Here is a 22,454-nt window from a genome sequence, read left to right as displayed (position 1 = left end):
TTGTTTTCCTCAAACAAAGTGTCTTTGGCTAGGATAATTATTCTCTTCTATCGAAAAAAAATGAGCTCTAATTTTAAACAGGTATTATTAAATTCCTCTGAGATAGACTTCATACAGATGCATTTGTTAAAACATCCTTTTATTGACTGTGCACAGTTATTAACAATTCACATTTCACTTTATCTACCAAGTGGAAGAACATTTATTCTTTCATTAAAAAGTTAAGCCCTTAGGGCAGCAACAGGGACACAGAGCATTTTTCCTATAAACGGCTCTGTCCAATGAATGTGAAATGCTTCCATACTAATACAAAGGAGAAAAATAAATAAAACAAGTAGATTTCTCCTGCCTTCCATCATCCCCTCCCTGCCAATACACTCCTCTTATTTTATAAAATGCCAACAGGTAAACAGTTCCCACATTGGTACTTCCATTAATCACAAGAGGAATATTACCATTTATTTGGCACCACTGAGTTCAGAACATCCTTAGAGCTGTGTGAAAGTGACAAAAGGAGCATGAGCCCACAGTCATTTCCTCAGGAAAATGAGTTCTGGACAGAGAGGGTGGAAAATCATGAGGGCATTCATCAGCCTCCCACACCTTGCTGCTCAAGTTTCTGGAGCTGTTTTTCAAGTTCTGAGACATCTACTCGATGCATCATCAGAAACTGGTCATTCAAATGAAAGACAGGGATGTCAAATTTATACCTGTCATACCAAGCAGAGTTTTCTGGAAGTGTGATGTCCACCTCCTGTAAAATAAACTGAAACAGAGACAGACTAAAGCTCTAGATTTCAGAGAACATGGAACAACGCAATGGCTGTAGTGACAAACTGATCCCCAGACTGGTTCTAATGCTGAGAGGTTTTTACTGTTGTTGTTTGAGGTCCACAGGCAGCTAATGACCCTGAATTGCATAACCTGATTGATTTCTTTACATTCCCTAATTTTGCTACTTTTCTGTTACATCTGTTAGGTTCAGCATCCACCTACTACTCAGTTCCCAATGAAATAAACAATGTCCCAACTGGGAAGCTGCCTGAGAATCAAGAAAGACATGTTTTGGCTGTAAGATTGGGAAAGGTGTTATGGTTTGCTACAGGAAAACACTTTCATGGAAATGACAACATAAGATAAAAGGAATAGGGACAAAAACTTAACAGAAGGCCCAAATGCTGTACCTGCTAGTTAACTTTGACTCATTTTAAGAGTCAGAGTAAGAAAACCAGTACTGCTCAGAGAAAAACACTTAGGTGTAATGACTTTTATGGAAATTAGCACTAAAATCTCTCTCAATAAAATTTAAATGAAAAAATCATTCAATCTCTTTTCTTAAAGAAAGGATCCAGGCAGATACTTTATACTACATACAGTATCTATTCCATATACATAAAGCCACACTGTATTATATTACCCTGTTTTTATAAGGCTCCAGTACTTCCTTGGCTTCATCACAAAGGGGGCACGGATCCTACAGGACGAAAAAAGCCATTAAACCCAAAGAATGGCATTCAGCCTGACAAAAACCACAAGCAGCAGATTATACTTATTTTAAAGGACAGTTTTCTACCAGGTTATACTGTTTTATTTTCCAAAGCAAAACACTGCCACAGAATCTTATAAATAGCTAGTATTTCATGGTGAATGGGCTTTCAGCATTTTTTAGTTGTGTTTTGATTTTTCTTGACAAATAAATCTATTTAGTAAATGTTGATGCTTATATTTGTTATACATGTATGTATGTATATATGTACATCTGTGTATATATATGTACACACAATACATTTAGATGCTTACACTTTTTGTTACTGGCTTCATCTAATTGATATCTAGGAAGATTATTTTCCATATCATTTATAGTCCTAGGGCTTTGTCCTTCCTAGGTCAGGAGCACCTTCCAGGCCTGGCTGACATCACCAGAATGTCTTAAAGTCTGTTTTGATTGGGGGGCACTGAGATTTGCCAGCCTGTTTTTCTGTTTTTTGTTTTTGTTTTTTTTGGCCGCGCCGCGCGGCTTGCAGGATCTTAGTTTGCTGACCAGGGAATGAACCCGGGCCCATGGCAGTGAAAGTGCAAAGTCCTAACCACTGGACTGCCAGGGGATTCCCCAGCCTGTTTTTCCTAATAACCCATTGGGATGGAGTTAGATAGTGATCGTCCCATTTTTAAAAGGGAAAAATCTCTATTTTGGGTGATGATTGTACCAACTCTTCAATGTTTTGTCAGTTTTCTCATTACAAGTGTCAGCAATAGGTTTCCCAGACTAACTCTCCACCTTAGGAGCAAGGGAGTTTTAGTGCCCATTGTTGTTTGCACCCTAACCATCTAGAGGAGAAGTCTGCCGAGAATGCTATGGATCATTGGCAGATTTTAAAGGCTTCTCAGGTCTTGACTCAATGAACAGGTACTACTATAGGTTCTCTTGTATGAGCTAAAAATAGATTCAACATTACTGATGCTTATATAAAACCTGCTTTTTAACATGACAGGAAAAGATGAGCTGTTATGGAGGCCCTTCCTCCAGCTTAACTCACCTTATTTTGAAATAAGAACCTGGATCATCAAAAGACAGTTTTCCTTCAGAAAAGTCCTTCTGGCCATATTTTCCTGCTTCAGGGCTCATTATGTTATTTTAGCATTATCAATAAATAGATTATGGATAGTCTGTGACTGTTTAAAAAATTATTTATTTATTTTTGGCTGCGTTGGGTCTTTGTTGCTGCGGCGGGCTTTCTCTGGTTGCAGCAAGCAGGGGCTACTCTTTGTTGCAGTGCATGGGCTTCTCATTGTGGTGGCTTCTCGTTGCAGAGCACAGGCTCCAGGCATGTGGGCTTCAGTAGTTGTGGCGCGTGGGCTCAGTAGTTGTGGCGCACGGGCTTAATTGCTCTATGGCATGTGGGATCTTCCCGGACCAGGGCTCCAACCCATGTCCCCTTGCATTGGCAGGCAGATTCTTAACCACTGAGCCACCAGGGAAGCCCAGTCTGTGATTTTTAAGATAACCACGTTAAAATTCTCTGAGAAAGTTTCAAAAAGTCAAGAGAGGATCTTAAAAGCAAAAGCAAAACAAGAACCAGTGAAATTGCAGAAGTACCAAATTTGGTACTATTTGCTTTTATAATAAAAAGACTTTAGTAGAGCTAGGATCAGGTGTTTTATTTTGTTTTTTTTTTAAAACACAGAGAACGGGAATTCCCTGGTGGCCCAGTGGTTAAGACTCGACGCTTTCACTGCTGTGAGCCCGGGTTCAAACCCTGGTCGGGGAACTAAGATCCCACAAGCTGTGCGGTGCAGCCAGAAACAAAACAAAACAAACAACCCAGGGACTATGGAAGTCTGGGCAAATTATCACGTGTGTATGTATTTTTATGAGGAAAGGTCATCAAATTTTAAAGAAATCTATGAGCTGAAAAATGACAAGACCCAGTGGTCTGGAACATTTGTACATCCTTGTCTAGGATTTTCAGTGTGCCAATACAGCACTTATTTACCCTATCCCTGAATTGTAGTGGACATTTGGTGGGTTGGCTGTCTACCACCCACTCCCCTTTCTTGTAGCAAGAATGCTGTGATTTTGCCTCACAGAACTGCTCTCAGTATGTGGCTGACTCCTCCCTGAACGGGTGTGGAACACCTAATTTAGGCTGAGGCATCCAGCATATTGTAGCCCTTCGACTACAAATGGCTCAGGGATCGGCCAATCAGAGCCAAAGGATAGTGTGACAGTTTTGCTGGAGTTTCTGTAGATACCTGAAATGTGAGATCTGAGGCTTGGGATCACTGCAGTTACCCATATGAAGAGCCAGAGTGTGAACTGATTTAACCTAGAGAATGGAGTGCTGAAGAGACTGGTAATGTGCTTAAGTTTCAGAATCAAGCTACTCCTGAAACCAGACTAACCCATAAAATCCTTTTTTTGTTTAAGCCACTCTGGGTAGTACTTTCTGTTATTTATAACTGAAAGAGACCTGATACTGTACTTTTTCTTTCAGAGGACTGTGAACTCCGGGAGCTGAGAGTAATGTCTTATTATATGTCTAATGACACAAATGAAGGGTTTGGTACAAATTTTAAGCTGAGTGGAAGATTAGTGTGTTTTGCTTTGGCACATGTTTTTGGCTAACCTGGCTGTTGTTCAAACTGAAAAATAGTGCAGAATAGTTAGGCTGAGTGAGCACCATTAGCCTTAAGGGATTATTTTATTTTTGTGGTTAATTTTCACACACATTTCTCATATGTAGACACAAATGATGAAATATTTTTGTTCCATAATAATGCAACATATACTTATGAATATGAAAAGTAAAGATTAACTATTTTCAATAAGAAATTTTTAAAAGACTTAAACTTTGTTATTAGGTAACTGTCAGATATATTCAAATTGCTAAAATGCCTGAAATCTGAAAAAAATCTATCAAACAAGAGACCTTTTTTGTTTGAATGGCAATATTATTCACTAAAGGTAATTCTATTACCCTGCAGTTTATTTCTGTTTTGATTACAAATCACACAAAGTAATGTTAACTAGCAAAAGGAAATCCATAATGTTTGTCTTATAAATTTTAGAGGAAAAAGCTCTTAAATTTAAACTTGCTTTATAGCTTAAAACCAGTGTTAGGGATAAGAAAATAAGTACAGTCAGTCCCATTATTTGTGGATTCTGTATTTGCAAATTCATCTATTAGCTAAAACTTATTTGTAACCCTAAAATCAATACCCAAGTTTCTGTAGTCATTCACAGACATGCAGGTGCATAGAGCAGCGAAAAATTTGAGTTGCTCAAAGTGCACATTTCTGGCTGAGGTGGGACAGGATGATGCTCTGCCTTCTTGTTCCAGCTCTCATACTGTAAACAAGTGTCCTTTTCTACTTAGTGCCACTCTTTTTGCATTTTTGTGCTTTTTCTTGGTTATTTTGTGATTTAAAATGGCCCAAGCATAGTGCTGAAGTGCTGTCCAGTGTTTCTAAGCATAAGAAGGCTGTGATGTGCCTTACGGAGAAAATACTGTGTTAGATAAGCTTTGTTCATGCGGAAGTTACAGTGCTGTTGGCCCTGGGCTCAGTGTTAATGAATCAACAATATATGTTAAATAAGGTGCCTTTAAACAGAAACACACGTAAAACAAGGTTATGTATTGATCAGTTCAAAAATGTTGTGACCAGAAGCTCATAGGAACCTAACCCTATATTTGCCCTAGGAGCAGTGGTTCAGTACTTGCTAATTCAGTGTTCGTGGTGACTTTATAGAACATGACTATCACAAATAATAAGAGTTGACTATATTTCTAAGTGATACACTTGTAAACATCTGATAGTTCTTTTCTTTCAATGTGTGGATCAGATGACGATTAAATATATTAATTTACCTCCTGATAACAGTGACACAATGAAGCAGGATAGGGTAGTAGGGTAGGATAAAGAGTTACCACTGTTGTAACTGGAACTGAAAAATTGAGGAGCATGTCTGAAGAAAATTTATACCATTGCTTTCCTTTCAACATTTTTCCCCTTTCTTAAATGTACAACTTTCTTCACCCAACATTTTAATCCTTTATGTTTTTAAAGTAGTGATTTTACTTTTTACTCTGTACCTTTGTGAATAAGGTTAGCACAGGCAGAGCAGTCTTAGAGGCAGAGAGATTTCTGAAGAGCAGTTGAAAGGAGTGTTTGGCAAGTTGCATGCTATTTCCTTGAAACCAGAGCATCTTAATCCTGCCAAAAGAAAAATAGAGAGTAAACTTATGTGCCATAGACTTTGCTCTTTATAACAGAAACAGTAAGCTGCAAATCTATGATGGAATTTGAAAACTTCAGATGTGCTTCTTGGAGTCCAGGAGTGTCAGAGAGGCCAAGATGTTTGGCAAGTCTTCATGATGCCTCAATATTCACTGTATTCCAAATTTAGAATTTAGAATGGGAAAAAATCCAAATGTATGGATTAGTTGTGTGTCTAATAACTTGGTTTCTGTAAGCAAATTCCATGGGCTTGTTAATTAGAATAAAAAATTAAATTTCACCTGCAGATTTTGCTAGCATCCTGATGATCCCCTAAAATGTGGGAAGTTTCCTGAAATGGTTTTTATTCACAGAGATAGCTTATCTTATAGGTAAGCATTCAACAATGCCCAGCCACCTTCATGGTAAAGGAGATAGAAAGCAAGAAGCACAAGTCTGCAGCTGAAGGTTAAGGCTATTACTTATGAGATTTATGCCCCTCTGCTGCAAGAGGTGGGGAAACACAGAGCTGTCCTTAGAGGAACTTATAGGGGAGGTTAGGCTGAGTCAACCTGTCAAAAACAAAAATCTACTCAGCTCTTCTAAGAAGTATTTTAAAAGGAGATGGTCATCGTTTTTTAAAACATCCACAAATGTACTAGTGTTTCTACTGGAGATATTCCAATAAGAACAGCTTGGTAATAGCAGCATGTCAAACACTAGGCTTTGAAGCTCTCTCATCCTGCTACTTTGCTCGACATAAGACACCCTACTTATTCCTAGTTATTCTACTGAGCCTCCAGCTTTGTCCTTTAAACTACAGATATGATGATTTCACTTTTAAAACACATATACACTGTTGACTTTATCACTTATCAATATTCCCTGCATGAATTCATTCCTGGTATCTTCATTTCTTAACTTCTCTTTACTCTATCTCTCCAACTTCATCTATCAGTTTCCCCTCCCTTATCTTGGCAACTTGCAGCACAAAGGTTCTCTTTCTGTTCCTTGAATAACCAAAGATCATTTCTTCATCAGGATTTCTGTACTTGCTGTCCCTCTGCATGAAAAACTCTTAAGTAGCTTCTCATCTGGCCTGGGCTTATGTCACCTCCTTAGAGATGCCTTAGTGACTACCTTACCAGTGTGGGCCAGTCCACCACTCTTCTTCCTCATATCTTGCTGTGGTTTTCTTTTATCCTTTACTATCTAAAATTAGTTCTTTACCTATATGTCCCCTCTCCTACAACATGAGTTCCATAGGAGCAGATACTTGTTCACCCCAATATTCCTGAGCATCTACAATTAACCTGGTACATAGTAGGTGTTCAAACAGTTGTTCGAATGTTAATAGTACTGGAGTGAGCCTTTCCCCCCCTCTTTAGTCTCACCTCTAACCCTGATCAGACACTCAGTGTGCACAGCAGTCACTATGTGGGCGGATCTCATATCCTAACTAAAGGTCAGTGCTCCTCATGGTGTCCACAAGATGCAGGCCAGGGCACTGCAGCTGGTCCCAGCCCCTTCACCACCACCTTGAATCTCCTCCTGCTCTGCTCCAGAGAGCATGCCTGTAATAATTATGTACTAATCTCTACTGGTGACCAGGCTTCTCAGCATAAGATTAGCTTTAAACTCATTTCAGACAGAATGATATGACTTCAGAGAAAAGCACTAAATCCATATCAAACCAGAGTAAAGTAGACGGGACAAAAGGATTGGATTCTGATCTGTGAAAACAATAATCTTTCCTTCTCTCTTAAATCCTTAGTCTTCCACTTCTCCCTGGATCTCCCTGCTAACTAAATGGTCCTGATAATGCATAAAAAAGGAAAGTAATAAGGATTTTACAAGGACCCAGCATTATTCTAAGGAGGAAAATGGATCTAAACAATTTCACAATATGCTGTGCTGCTTTCAACTAAGTGATAAGCCCTGGTATATATAATGTTCCATAAATTCAGCAGAACCAACACTCCAATAGGTGAATGTGGTTGGAGACAATAGCTTCCAAACATGGCTCTGTCTACAGAGGATATAAAGGAAGGGGAAGTATCAATGGAATGCTAGCCATGTTTTTGACAGGTAGAAATTTCTGCATCGTTGGTTTTGGCAAGGCCTTATGCCAACAGTGGCACACCCTCCTAGGGTATGAAGTTAAAGAAACTGTCTTAAATGAAGGAGAAAGAAAAATTTAAAAATCAGTTTTGTGAGAGTAAAGGTAGAAAGATAGCTCTTGGAAATGAGAAGGAGCAGGCTATCTAAGGCAGTGACCTGAGGTTACAACCAGGACAGTGAACGGCAGCTGTGTGCTTTTGGTGGAGGGATTTAAGATTTATTGATGTCAGGCTGGTAAGGAATGGAAAACTTACTGCTTTCACCTAACTGAGTTGAGACTGAGGTGTTAAGGCTTTTGTTAAAAAAAAAAAAATTCACATTCACAATGGAAATCTGCTTCAGTATTTCCAACATGACAAAACACAGCATGTGGTCTTGGTTGCACCCAAGACAAATAAAACCTGTCAGAGTAAACAGAGTTGCTCTTCATTCCAGATTTGCTAGAATACTTGTTCAACCAACCCAAAAAGCTAAGTAAAGTCTTCAGAGATGCCACAACCATCTTGTTTAAAACTAGTTCTCTTTTCCATGTTAGTCTCTATTTCTCCTTTTTTAAAATATGTATTTAATCACTTAAACATGGCACATATGTTTACTGAGAAATGCATTAGCATTATGCAATTTTACTACCTGCATATTTTCCAAATGCCCTAGTGCACTAGGGCACGTGCGTTTTACCACATTGTTAAATTAACTTATTTCTTTGTAGGCACTGTATTATAAAATTATATTAGAGTCTGATACAAAAAAAAAAATTCCCATACCTCTCCTAGGCAGAAATAAGATATTATGGCTAAAGTTCTGAACACTGGAACTCAGTTCTAGAAATGAAAAGTAAAATGAAAAATGTTACACTGCAAGTGGAACACCCCAAACCCTAACACCACTGCTGTCAATGTCACAGTCACCCCATCATGCTTTCTTGAAGTAAAATCTTAATATTGGCTACTCTGACAATGTGACATTTTCATTAGTTCTATTATTTTTGAACAGTATCTCAGCACTATAAAAAATACTCTGAAAGGCGGTCTATGCCTGTTGGCTCATGACTGTGGGAGGATAGCACCTTTTTGATTATGTCACTGAATTTAGTCATGAAGTGTGTGTCCTTACTACACACGAAGACACAATTTTATACTTTGTATTTTGTTACATGCCTCTGTGATATGAGCAAAAAGAGCTGTGTTCATAATATCAAAGAAGCACAATTGGGTCACCTTTGTCACAGACAAAAAAAAAAGCATAAGACTGGATTTAGAATGTGCCTAAAACAAATTCCACAGCCTAACAATAAAGATGGTGACTCCTGCTGTTTCAAGTCTGCTGCCGCTCAGAGGCATGGATCACCCTGAAAGAGAAAGGGAATGCTGGCTTTTCAACAAAACTGAGGCCCACTTCAGTGGTCTTTATGGCAGAATCAAATAACAACATGGAGGAGGACTGACTGGACCAATTCAGCCCTCCTTGAAGCAAGATAAGGAAGATAACTTTATAGCATTTTCCCTGCGAAGCACTGAAGGACATACCATTAATACAACTGATTACTGCATAGAAAGAAGCCAGGGTCATTTGAGCCTTTATTAAGGATTATTCATTTCTTGCATGAGGAGCCGCCCAGGCTATGGCTGCACATCACTTATGTGGGGTTCTTGGATTCTTCAAATGCTGTGTGTGTCTGATTAGAAGGGAAACAACATTGTTCTCACTTGAGTAGAGAAACTGACCTTCACTGACCAGAATTTTTATTCATATGCAGAGTCCTTGGGCACTCCGAATCTCCAAGCTCATATGATCCCTCATCAGCAAGCTGCAGTGTTCTTAGCTCATGTGCAAAATCAAAAAGTTTATATAAACTCAGGTACCGCCTTCATTATTAACAGATAATGTTGGAGCTTCTTCACAAGAATACAATGTAAATTTAATGCTGAGCTGACATTAACCAAACACTATTACCGTCACTCTCGCTGAACCTGTGTTCCAGAAAGAGAGGCTCAAGGCTTCCGTCCCGTCATTTATGCCATGTGAGATGTTAAGTGCTCCATTTCACATTCATTACCATCTAAGTACAACATTCCTATTTTTACACAATGACTAGAAACACATGTGCGCGCACACACACACAAACACATCCCTCTCTTGGGAACAAAATCCATTATTTTAGATTACTGAAAGTTTATGTAATGAGGTAAGGTTGCTCTTAGGGGACTCATCTGGGTCACTGGGCTCTACTTAATCCAGGGAAACAGGGACAAATGATGCCTCCCCAGTGGTCTTATATGCTTTTGGTCAGTCAGCTGTGTCCAAACCTCCCTCTCTCCCCAACAAGTGAGAGCCGACCCTAGGATCTTGGGTCCCAGTGTGGAGCCAAGAGTGACAAGGAGACGCAGCACATAGAGACACAATCAAAGCTGCAAATTGAGCAGATACTTTGAGGTGTCAATTCCAAGGGGTTAAGCAGGGTTAGAATGAGGCTGTAGAACAGAAACAGAGGGTAGGGGGTGGAAGGCAACCTGGAGCGGGGCCCTCACTCCCTGCGTGCGTGAGATCTCAGGTTCTTTTTCAGCACCTCAGCCACAGCAGTCAGGGTGCCTGGCCAGGGGAACCAAGGAGGTAGCACCAACTCAGACATGATATTACAACAAGGATCCCCAGCTCACCAGCCACCTGTGGGCCCACTTGTACATGGCCTCATGCTCAGCTTCATTCTTTCTTTTTTTTAAATAACATAACATTATATTAGTTTCAGGTGTAAAACATAATGATTTGATATTTGCATACATTGCGAAATGATCACCACAGCCTCGCCTGGCTATGCATTTGGACTGCTGATTTGATCCCACATAACACATGAAACCCTGAGCAGACATACCCTGCATGTCCACTTCATTCCCTGCAGCTTCTACTTCCAGGCTTCAGTGCCAGCAGGTTTACCACATGGGGGCAGAGAAGCCTGTAGAGAATCAGTCCCAGAAAGGAATGACTGGTCATATGAGTTCCTACAGACAAAACCCCTTTTTATTTTTTTTTAAATTATTACCATGACTGTGGGGTTTCCAAGTATCTGGATGTTTCTACTACACTGTTTGAATGCAATGGGTGTTCTGTTAATTTGCATTCAACACACTGATTTGTGCAAAAGTTTTCTAACTATTTGAAGTGTGGGCCTGGCCTAACCAGTAAGATTATAATTTCACTGAAGGTATATGGCATTTACATATCCATCACTTGGTACATACACTCTGCCCCCATATCCCCCCCTCACCGCTTCAAATTCTTAGCAAAATAAGCCATTATTGTTTTTTCTTCATCCTGTCTGGTGTTTAGTCCATTTCTTTCCCTCCAAATAAAACTCTCACATGGAGAAATCAACTCCACATTCTGTATACAAGCAACAAGAATTATAGAGAGATGTACTCCAGCAGATTCAGGAGGAGGGAGTTAAATTCCTCACGGAAACAATATAAATACAAGAGAGATCACAACAGGGACATCTAATGGGCAACTTTAAATGTCATAAGAGAAAGGAAGAGTACTGTGGGCTGAGATTGGAAGCGGTTTCACGAGAGAAGGATCCTAAATCATGTAGGATTTCGATACGTAGAAAAAGGGGAAGCATTCCGAAGCCAGGGTTAGACACAAAGGCATGAAGTAGGAATGCTGTGGCCTTTTGGATGGGAGCCAATGAAGGGTTTTAAACGAGAGTGATGTGATAAAATCGGTGTTTTAGGAGATTGATCTGGCAACAGCGAGCAGGATGGCTGCAAAGGAAAGAAGAATGGTGATGGGAAAGAGTTCAATTATGAAAATCCAGGTGTGGGATGAGATCATTGATTCAACAATTACCTACTGTTTTCCATGTCTTAGATACTCATAGGTACTGGGTTCAGTGGTGAACAGAAAAGTCAAGTCCCTGGCCTCATGGGGTCCATATTATAGGGAAGTTAAAGAGACTCTTTTATGTCTCTCAACATCAGACAGTGGTAAGCAGAGGGGAGGGAGTGAAACAGGGTGATGTGATGGTGACTAAGGCAGGTCCTTTAAATAAAATGCTCTGAGCAGGTGTCATTTTTGCTGAGGCCAAAGGCTGAGAAGGTACAAAGATCTGAAGGAAGAGCATTTTGGGGACAGGGAACAGTAAGTGCAAAGACTCTGGGGTAAGGACAACCTTGACTTAGTGGAAGAAACAGAAAGGACCGTGTGGCTAAAGCACAGTAAGCAAGGGGAAGAGTGGAGGAGACAGGTCAGTGGGGGTTGGATCACCTAAGGCCTCACAGGCTATGTTAAAGAACTGAGGTTCTATTTTCACACAGTTAGATTTAGAGGAGGGAAGTGATGGGTCTTATGTACATTTTATATTTATTTAAAATATATTTTTTTGATGTGGACCATTTTTAAAGTCTTTATTGAATTTGTTACAATATTGTTTCTGTTTTCTGTTTTGGTGTTTTGGCCACGAGGCATGTGGGATCTTAGCTCCCTGACCAGGGATCGAACCCTCACCCCCTGCATTGGAAGGTGAAGTCTTAACCACTGGACCGCCAGGGAAGTCCCTCATGTACATCTTAAAAAGATGACTTTAATGCTGTGTGAGAATGGATGGCAAGAGTGGAAGCAGGGACCCAGTTAGGGGCTACTGCCGTAGTCCAGGTGAGAAAGGAGGGTGGTGTGGACAGGGCCCAAGGACCTGCCAATGAACCGGATATGAGGAATTAAAAATGACAGTAAGGACTATTCTACTTTTGGTTTTGAGCTGCTGGGTGGGTGGCAGTGCCATTTACTAAAATGGCAGCTGAGGCAGGAACAGATTGAAGGATGTATGGGTCTGGGAGCTCAGTGAGGGAGAAGCTGAGACTCAAGTAGAAAGTCGCGTGTACAGGTTTGGTAGTCAGGAGAGAAACCAGGGCTGGAGATAAAAATTTGAGACTCCCTCAGTTTAAGGGCTGTAATTACACCTGAGATCATGAGATCATCTAAATAGCAGAGAAAAAGAAGAGGACCCAGGACAAATCTCTGAGGCAATCCAACATTCAGAAGTTGGGTAGAGAGGAGCCAGCAAAGGAGGCAGAAAGGCTGGTGAGGTAGGAGGAGAATCAGAAAAGTGGGCCATCATGGAAGCCAACAGGAGAAAGTGTCTCCAGAAAGAGGGGAGTGGCCCACTGTCAAAAAGAGTGATAAGGGCTTGGACTAGAATAGGGGTAGTCAAAGAAGCTACCACAAATCAGATGAGATGCGTCTCATGTTGCTCCAAAAGAATGAAACCTTCCAACCAATGCCTACCCCTAAAATGAACTACCTTGTCTGACTCTTGCCTAATTTCACATCTTAAGTAAAAGGGGATATTTCTGGTGAGGATGGAGGCAGTGGGGTAGGGGAGAAGAGTAAAAGCAAAATTTGGTTGGGTGTCTTAAAAAGAGATAATAAATGTAAAAATCATTGTATAAGTTAAAAAGCAGAATAGAGAAATAAGGCTTAACTATTTATTACTAAATAATACAAAAAATAAGGTATTATTATTAATAATGATAATGATGATGTTTCTACTGACTGAAATGTGCTTTTACTGGCCCCAAAAGGAAGATTTAAAACTCTAGGCATGATAGTCTCAGAAATAGGGAATTGCAAAACTGAAAAATATTTCAAACAGAAATAGCTGAAAACTTCAGATTGTGAACATTACTTAAATAGGAATTCCTAAGACATGATATCACTGATCAAAGACCCAGCATATTTATCTTCTCCTAAGACTGAATACCTAGACCAGCAAATACCTCGGCACCAGGTACTGGCTTACCTTACTCAGGTCTCACATAGTTACAGAACAGGGCACTGCAATTCAGTTTGCAAGGGGTAGAGGTTTCCCCTTGATAAGTTCTGAACAAAAGTCACTTCCCTTCCAGTTGCTCCTTCCCAATACTTGCCTTTATATTTTCAAGGAAGAGAAAATTCGGTACCACTATTACTTTACCAGTGATATCCTCAACCCAACCCTTGTACATCAAAACAGAAGCTGCCTAGGCAGTGGTAAAGTTGGACTTATTAATAATCTTTCAAGACAAAACTTGTTCCAAAGTATTTTTGAATAAATTGTGTAGAGAGGTCAAAGTAAATTTAAATGAACATAGTTCCCATGAACTCATCAGTCAGGGGAATTAAGCACAAGTGGTATGATTCTTCATCTAGAGCTTTAAAGTGACTATTTCTTACAGAGTTTCAGTTGGAATTCAGCATGTTTGAATTCCTGGATGCATTTCTGTGTGCAGATTTCATAAATATAAACCCCAAAGACAGGCAATTCCACTAATTAGTTCTCTGATGCTAGGCAATTCCTCATCTCTTTAAACCTGTTTCATCAACTGTAAAATGGAAATACAACCCCCTGCCCTGTTCTCTCGTTTTACAGAGACTAGGAGAAACTCTGCCCATAGGCTTTGCTTTTTAAATATCCTCCAGATCAGAGAAGGGGAAACCACACACAGAAGAAATGCCATGGCAATAGCTCAAGACGTCAAAGGTCTCCAAAGAAAGGCTTGGAAGTAGTTACCTGTAGGAATCTAAAATGCTAGGCCATTAAAAGAGGACCAAAATTCATACACAGATCTGGGCAGAAGTGTAAACGGGCTTGCTCTTTGCAAACTCGCTTCTCTAGATCCTCAGTCATAACTGGGAAGCCTTGGCATCAGAAAAGACCCAGCAGGAAAATGGGGGAGGCGACATTAGGGTGGCTGGACACTGATCTTGCAACTGTTTGAGCATCTGAGATGGAAAAGTGCCTCTGAAAAGGAAGAATAATGCGTTTCTTTCTTAGTGATGGACACATTTAAAGAATGATTTTTAATGGCAGACCCTCATCATCTTGGCATTCTCCTCCATGTCCAGAAGTGCTGCTGTGTTTGCCTAGGCCTATAGCAAGCTGACAGATGTGAAATGAAAGGGAGGAGGAATCTTCAGAGTAAGCAAGAGTTTGTTTTAGAATCTTTGGACCTTAGCAGTCACATTTTCCAGATCATTGCTTCAGAGGAGTCTACTTGGTAATGGGGTTGGTTTCCAGAAAAACATTCAGCTAAGAAAAATAAAATGAAGATGCTGATCAAGAACAGTAATATACTGTTACTATACACTCCCTCTAGCACCCAGGGGTCCCAAGGGGATTCTGGACTAATTCTTGTTAACACAGTGGGGCTTGCACACACTGTACCCCTCCCCTTATCCTCAACCCTGAAGATACTGACTCAGCATCTGGCCTAGGGCAGAGGCATATTCTGAATTCAGAGTGTGCAACAATGTTCAGTATTATTAAGACATAATGGCTGCTCTTCAATAAGCGGTGCTGGGAAAACTGGACAGCTACATGTAAAAGAATGAAATTAGAACACTTCCTAACACCATATACAAAAATAAACTCAAAGTGGATTAAAGACCTGAATGTAAGGCCAGACACTATAAAACTCTTAGAGGAAAACACAGGCAGGACACTCTATGACATACATCACAGCAGGATCCTTTTTTTTTTGCGGTATGCGGGCGTCTCACTGTTGTGGCGTCTCCCGTTGCGGAGCACAGGCTCTGGACGCGCAGGCTCAGCGGCCATGGCTCACGGGCCCAGCCGCTCCGCGGCATGTGGGATCTTCCCAGACCGGGGCACGAACCCGTGTCCCCTGCATCGGCAGGCGGACTCTCAACCACTGCGCCACCAGGGAAGCCCCAGGATCCTTTTTGACTCACCTCCTAGAGAAATGGAAATAAAAACGAAAAGAAACAAATGGGACCTAATGAAACTTAAAAGGTTTTGCACAGCAAAGGAAACCATAAACAAGATGAAAAGACAACCCTCAGAATGGGAGAAAATATTTGCAAACAAAGCAACCGACAATGGATTAATCTCCAAAATATACAAGCACCTCATACAGCCCCATATCAAAAAAACAAACAGCCCAATCCAAAAATGGGCAGAAGGGCTTCCCTGGTGGCGCAGTGGTTGAGAGTCCGCCTGCCGATGCAGGGGACACGGGTTCGTGCCCCGGTCTGGGAGGATCCCACATGCCGCGGAGCGGCTGGGCCCGTGAGCCATGGCCGCTGAGCCTGTGCTCCGGAGCCTGTGCTCCGCAGGGGGGGAGGCCGCAACAGTGAGAGGCCCGCCTACCGCAAAAAAAAAAAAAAAAAAAAAAAAAAAAAAAAAAAAATGGGCAGAAGACCTAAATAGACATTTCTCCAAAGAAGATATACAGATTGCCAACAAACACATGAAAGGATGCTCAACATCACTAATCACTAGAGAAGTGCAAATCAAAACTACAATGAGGTATCACCTCACACCAGTCAGAATGGCTGGCCGTCATGAAAAATCTACAAACAATAAATGCTGGAGAGGGTGTGGAGAAAAGGGAACCCTCTTGCACTGTTGGTGGAAATGTAAATTGATACAGTCACTATGGAGAACAGTATGGAGGTTCCTTAAAAAACTAAAAGTAGAACTACCATATGACCCAGCAATCCCACTATTGGGCATATACCCTGAGAAAACCATAATTCAAAAAGAGACATGTACCACAGTGTTCATTGCAGCACTATTTACAATAGCCAGGACATGTAGGCAACCTAAGTGTCCACAGACAGATAAAGAAGATGTGGCACATGTATACAATGGAGTATTACTCAGCCATAAAAAGAAATGAAACTGAGTTATTTGTAGTGAGGTGGATGGACCTACAGAGTCTGTCATACAGAGTGAAGTAAGTCAGAAGGAGAAAAACAAATACCATGCTAACACATATATATGGAATCTAAAAAAAAAAAAGGTTCTGATGAACCTAGGGGCAGGACAAGAATAAAGATGCAGATGTAGAGAATGGACTTGAGGACACGGGGAGGGAGAAGTGTAAGCTGGGATGAAGTGAGAGAGTAGCATGGACTTATATACACTACCAAATGTAAAGTAGATAGCTAGTGGGAAGCAGCTGCTTAGCACAGGGAGATCAGCTCAGTACTTTGTGACCACCTAGAGGGGTGGGATAGGGAGGGTGGGAGGGAGGCGCAAGAGGGAGGGGATATGGGGATATATGTATACGTATAGCTAATTCACTTTGTTATACAGCAGCAACTAATACAACAATGTAAAGCAATTATACTCCAATAAAGATGTTAAAAAAAAAAGACATAATGGCTGCAAAGCTGTTCCTGAAAGCCAAGAAAGCCTGAATAATGTGGTTGGGTTATATTATACATGAGGGCTTAATAGAGTTTAAAAACCAATTTGAAAATTCCCTCATTCCATAAAGATAGCATTTAAGATGACGGCAAAATCAAGTTAGTTCAAGGGATGGGAACAAAGTACAAAAGGAATTATGCAGACTCCTCTCCACATTATCCTCCTTAACCAAAATGACCCATTCCCTTTGAAGGTATATCTGATACTTAATACTGACCCAGAAAGAAGGCAATTTCATTAAAACATCTTAGTCTTATTGTACCCAGCTAGTAATGCCAGTTTCCTTGATATTTAAAAAGCACACAACTTCATTTCCAAAAGTAACTGTTTGCAATTCAAACTCCATCCACCCAGGCAATGCTTTCCATTTGTCACTAATACTCCATCATTTCCAATTCATCTTGCCAAAGAGGCGTGTTATCCACATGACCACACAAGACCTGAAAGATGCTTCATTCATTTTTAGCCGTTTTGTAGCAAATGACTTTGGAACATTTGAGATATTAAATCCAGCATTTCTTTGGACTTGTGACACTAATACCTGAATGTTGGGAACTATCCACCCTTGAGGTCATGCCTCAGCCACCCTCAGTTATGTGAGATTCTGCAATTCTCTGAGTCCTGTTTTGTTACTTAAAACTTGTCACTGATAGAAAATCTTAATATTTTGGAACTGGATTCCAAGACACTTTGGAGATTTCCCTTGCTTTATGGATAAAGAAACTGTTTTACCAAAGCCTTTTATACTGCAATTTTTTCCCTCTATATTTCTCTTTGAACAGTGCCTATTTTTTTTTTTTTTTTTTGCAGTACACGGGCCTCTCACTGCTGTGGCCTCTCCCGCTGCGGAGCACAGGCTCCGGACGCGCAGGCCCAGCGGCCATGGCTCACGGGCCCGGCCGCTCCGCGGCACGTGGGATCCCCCCGGACCGGGGCACGAACCCGCGCCCCCTGCATCGGCAGGTGGACTCTCAACCACTGTGCCACCAGGGAAGCCCCTGAACAGTGCCTATTTTTATGTATAATGAGACCAACACAGAATTCTCAGAACTGCAAGGGACTTCCAAGTTCAACCCCCTTTTTCCAAAAAAAGTCTCAAAAAGTTTTATACGTTAATCCTCAGAGTATACTGAATAACAGATACCACATTTTGTTTAAGATTTAATTTAAGGATGGAGAGAATGAGGAAAAGTCTCAGCTTCGGACGGCAGAATTCTTTTACTATAAGAACGAGGTTCTGATCTTTAAATCTAAGATGATACAGATTAACTTTATTTTCGAACTTGGAGAAACAGAGCTGAATTTAGATCTCTCTTTTTTTTTTTTTCCAGTCTATATCCTAAGCTGCTTTGGCTGACTAAATTTCTATTAAATAACAGTATCCTTTCTCTTGGCTGACTAGAAGAACTACATGTTTTAAGAAGAAAAGAGTTTAAAAAATTAAATAATTCAGTCTTATGTCCTTCCCTCTGACTAAAGTAGAAGCCACTTCCCCATTATTTCATGATTAATATGAAAAAGTACAGGAACAATGAGAGGAAGTTCATCTGTTTCCAGTAGTAACATTCTGGTTTGGTTTCTGTTGGAATTCCATTGGCAACAGAGGAAGCAGCATATACCACATGCCTGCCCTATTACAATACAAAAAGCTGTCAACTTTGAACTCTTTTGAAATGTTAGTAAAGTAGAAAAGATAATTGTGGCTTTCCTTCAATATTATTTGGGTAACCTAGCCTTAAAACAGTGAACAAACATAAGTCCTTTATCCTTAAGGCAGGACCAAACCAAGATATTAGTGGCCTAGGTAAGCTAATAATTTGGCATACCTTCAAATGGATACTTTTCAAATATTCACTCAACAGGTGTTTGGGTGAGGAGTTGGGCATGGCAGGCCTTGAGAGAGAGTGGAAAGGGGGCTGGTGGGGCCTTTCAGTTTGCATACTCTATTCAGTATAACAAAGACCATGCAAACTGATCAGGCTACATCTCCTTGGAAGGCAGTTTGGTGACCATCTGTAGATTTTCAAATATGCCCTTCCCTACTCCAAGCTGTTTATCGAGGCATTAGTAACTGCAGCATTTATAACTGCACTGGTAGCTCCTTGAAAGGTTACTGCTTTATATTCTTTTCTCTACCTTGTTGCATTCCCAGTGATGCTTTCATACTCCTTATAGATCCAGCCTCCCTTCTATACCATGTACTGAGTGTTTGTTATGTACCAGGCACCGTGCCAGATACTAGAAATATAAAAGTGATTAAGATACTTTCCCTGCCCTTAAGGAAACACCTTGGGTAGGGGAAAGATTTACAAACAAATAATACAGTACCACAGTGATGAAGCCTATAGCAGTAAAATGGTTATTACTAGATTTTAGTGGTAAAATGCTCTGAAATCCTTTCTTAAAATAGAAAGGTATTTTGCATTTGCCTCCATCTCTGGAAATCTTATCTTGGGTAAGGATTGGAATAAAAAGAGAGTAATGTTTTCATGCCTCCAGTTCTCTGCGGCTGTAACTGAGATGGGAAGGTAGGGATGTGGAATAATATCTACGTGAAACTTAGCCCAAACCTTTCACTTTGCATATTCTTCCTCAAATAATTTTGTCTCTCAAACTTGCTATGTGATACTAGGGGAAGGATGAAGGAAGCTCACCTAGTCCCTGCTACCTGTGTAGCTACACATCCCTGGATCCAGATAGTTTCTCCCCTTCAAAATAATTGCAAACAAGATTAAAACTGCATGCAGGAACTATTCCAGCTGGCTTTTGGCTTCCTCTGATGTACACTCCTTGAATAAAGCAGTGGCAAAATTAGATTTAAAATAAGGAACATTAAAAAAAAAGTACTACTTGTACCAGATCTCTTCAAGGTCCTGCTACGTGTGAAACCCTGAGCCCTGGCATTAGAGTAACTAAACGCATCAGCCAGCTGGAGTATGCACATGTTATGAAATACAAAAACCTTAATAATAAAAAAAACCTTATTTTGAAGGCATATTTCCACATTGCCTCTGGGTACTTAAGAGTCCCTGAGAACCAGGCATCTGGAATAAAATAGAAATACAGTCCAATAAATTCCCAAGTTGGAAAATCCTCCTATTTCCTTACCTGCCATCAATCCATCTAAAGAAAACCACATAGCCATATTTTCCTCCGATAAAGGAGACATAAAAATATTGATCCTTCCTTGGCAGGTAGCTACTACTGACCACAATAAGCATGAAGAAAGAAACTCTGTGGAGCCTGCCTTTCTAAAACACTAGCCCCGCCAACCTTAATTTTCACAACAGGACCTTTCTGGTTCCAGGCAATTCCTCAGCAGAACAGGACCCTGGTTATTAGGCTACGACATTTCACACAGAACCATGATTAGTTCTGCCTTACCCCCAATATTACTATAACCACTCAGTATTTCCAGGGCACACTTCTTTTTCCAGGTGTTTTAAATCTCAATGCATACAGCTGTAAATATTGGTAGAGAGCTTCATAAGCATTTTCACACAGTATTCCTGAGATAATTAGTAAATGAGAAGACTGTGGCCACTAATAGCCACTTCATCTTTAGCAGTCCCACACTGAGACATGGCTCTCATGGCTGCCTAACCAAGGTAATGTGTGGTTAAGGAGACGTGCTTATGCTGGGGAATGTGCTAGAAGGTGTGGGGGGCATAACAGATCTTAGATACTATCCCTGTCCTGGAGGAGCTGAGAGCCTTGGGGTTTAGCTGGGTCATACTGTGGAATTAAGTGCTCTAAAATATAAAGTACGACGTAAAATACTTTCTGTTAAGAAACAAGAATAAAGATCTGCCAGGCAAAAAACTCCTTGTTCTTCAACAGAACAGCCTTAGAAACGGACACTTGCCTATTCAGGTTAGTAGCAATTTAGTAGGGACTTTTTGTAACTCTGGACTTACTTAAAAAATTGTATGAGGGATATTTGTCAGGGGTGACTGACAAGGCTAAGTATTTGAGAACTGTACAGTCTGATTTATTCTCTCATGGTTCAGCACCCAGAGGGCTGCTTTTGCCCAACAAAGGCAGACAGGAGGTCCAGAGAGCCCCAGGACTCACAGTGCTCCTGCCAGCACCCACGATTAAACCTTTCAGCCCTCAATTAAAGGTCAACATGGTTGCTCAAAAATATTTATTTAAAAAGGCAGTCATCTCAGCCAGTCGAGATTATATTACCTCTTCATAAAACTCGAATAAATCCGAAGCAGGGCATCTGTGAATCACGGAAGAAGCATTAAGTTGTTATGTTTTCTGCTTCCTCTTAAAAAGCTACCTTTCCCACCCGTCATTCTGTTCACTTCCCAAAGCGCCATCGCGCGCGCGCCCGCGCACATGCACACACACACACACACACACACACACACACACACACTCACGCTTATAATTTGCCCCCGGAGGTTCACGGATTTATGGCTCCCGGTTTAATTAAATTTCCTGTAGTGACAATCGAAATCGGCAGCGTGCGGCACAGTGTGGGGCTCCCGTGCCCCCCTCTCCAGCCCGCGTGCCGGCTCCAGGAGGGGGCCCGCGAGCGCCCAACTGCCGGCACCCGACCACCGGCACCCACCTGAGCTTCGGCTGCTCGGGTCGCCGCTTCCGCCGTGCGCCGGCACTTCCGCCCCGGCCGCCAGGCGCCCGCCCCGCACTTCCGCCCCGCACTTCCGCCCCGGCCCGCAGCCGCTCGGGCAGGCGTCACTGGATCACAGGTCTGAGCCGATCGTCCCTCTGAAGGGTGGCCGCGCTTGGGCTGTTACGCGTGAAAAGAGAGATACAAGAACCAAGTCCACACTGTTTAAAAAAAAAAAAAAGTCCACGGAAAAGTGACCTGGCATGTTTGGGAACCATTAATAACGAGCATCAGGTGTGAGAAAATAATGAATAATACTCAAAACTAACACTTATTGATTGCTCACCATCAGCTTTACGTTCATAACTTGATTAATCCTGAAAATAATCCTATTAAGTGTTATTAGTACTATTTTACAGAAGAAGAAATGGAGGCTTAGTAGCTTGCCCTAGTTCTCAGAACTAGAAAATGGCAGAGTTGAGATTCCACCCCAGGCAGTCTGATGTCAGTATCCCTGAGCTTACCACTATGCACTCAGTATGTATTCCATGCTTTAAGAGGAGATACAAAACAAACCAAGGTCAGGAATTAATCCCCTAAACAAACCACATTGGTCATGTGATAACTTTTAGAGCGCACATCTAGAAAGTAGAGTTTTCAAATTCTAACTTTATCATTTCAACATGTGCTGATAACAAAAGAGGGGATTTTGTGACTGTCAACAGACTACCTATGATTATTTTTGAGTTGATACACTTTGATAAGACCTAATTTATCTGAAGAAAATTTAAAAAAGAAAAAAAAATCAATCGACAAAGTATGCTCCAC

General features: G+C 41.0%; 1 protein-coding gene across 1 annotated transcript; it reads right to left on the bottom strand.

Moving 5' to 3' along the window:
• Positions 1 to 122: 122 nt before the first annotated feature.
• Positions 123 to 21,659, bottom strand: LOC307051835 (glutaredoxin-like protein C5orf63 homolog). Its single transcript, XM_079702409.1, has 5 exons — positions 21,627 to 21,659; positions 15,325 to 15,564; positions 5,595 to 5,715; positions 1,418 to 1,474; positions 123 to 766 (listed from the first exon to the last, which is right to left on the bottom strand). Coding segments are annotated over exons 2-5 (357 nt in total). The 5' UTR covers positions 15,327 to 15,564; positions 21,627 to 21,659; the 3' UTR covers positions 123 to 589.
• Positions 21,660 to 22,454: the final 795 nt, after the last annotated feature.

This window comes from Hyperoodon ampullatus, assembly GCF_949752795.1.
Source record: "Hyperoodon ampullatus genome assembly, chromosome: 4".
NCBI classification, from domain to species: domain Eukaryota; kingdom Metazoa; phylum Chordata; class Mammalia; order Artiodactyla; family Ziphiidae; genus Hyperoodon; species Hyperoodon ampullatus.
Note: the sequence above shows the minus strand (reverse complement) of the source record. Positions and strands in the feature narration are given on the sequence as shown.

Bases quoted from the DNA above. Each gene is read 5' to 3' on its own strand.
- LOC307051835 (XM_079702409.1), bottom strand. The intron at 1,475-5,594 runs GTACAGAGTAAA...TTCGTCCTGTAG, and splicing joins TGCTAACCTTATTCACAAAG to GATCCGTGCCCCCTTTGTGA. The intron at 767-1,417 runs GTAATATAATAC...TCTCTGTTTCAG, and splicing joins TGGAGCCTTATAAAAACAGG to TTTATTTTACAGGAGGTGGA.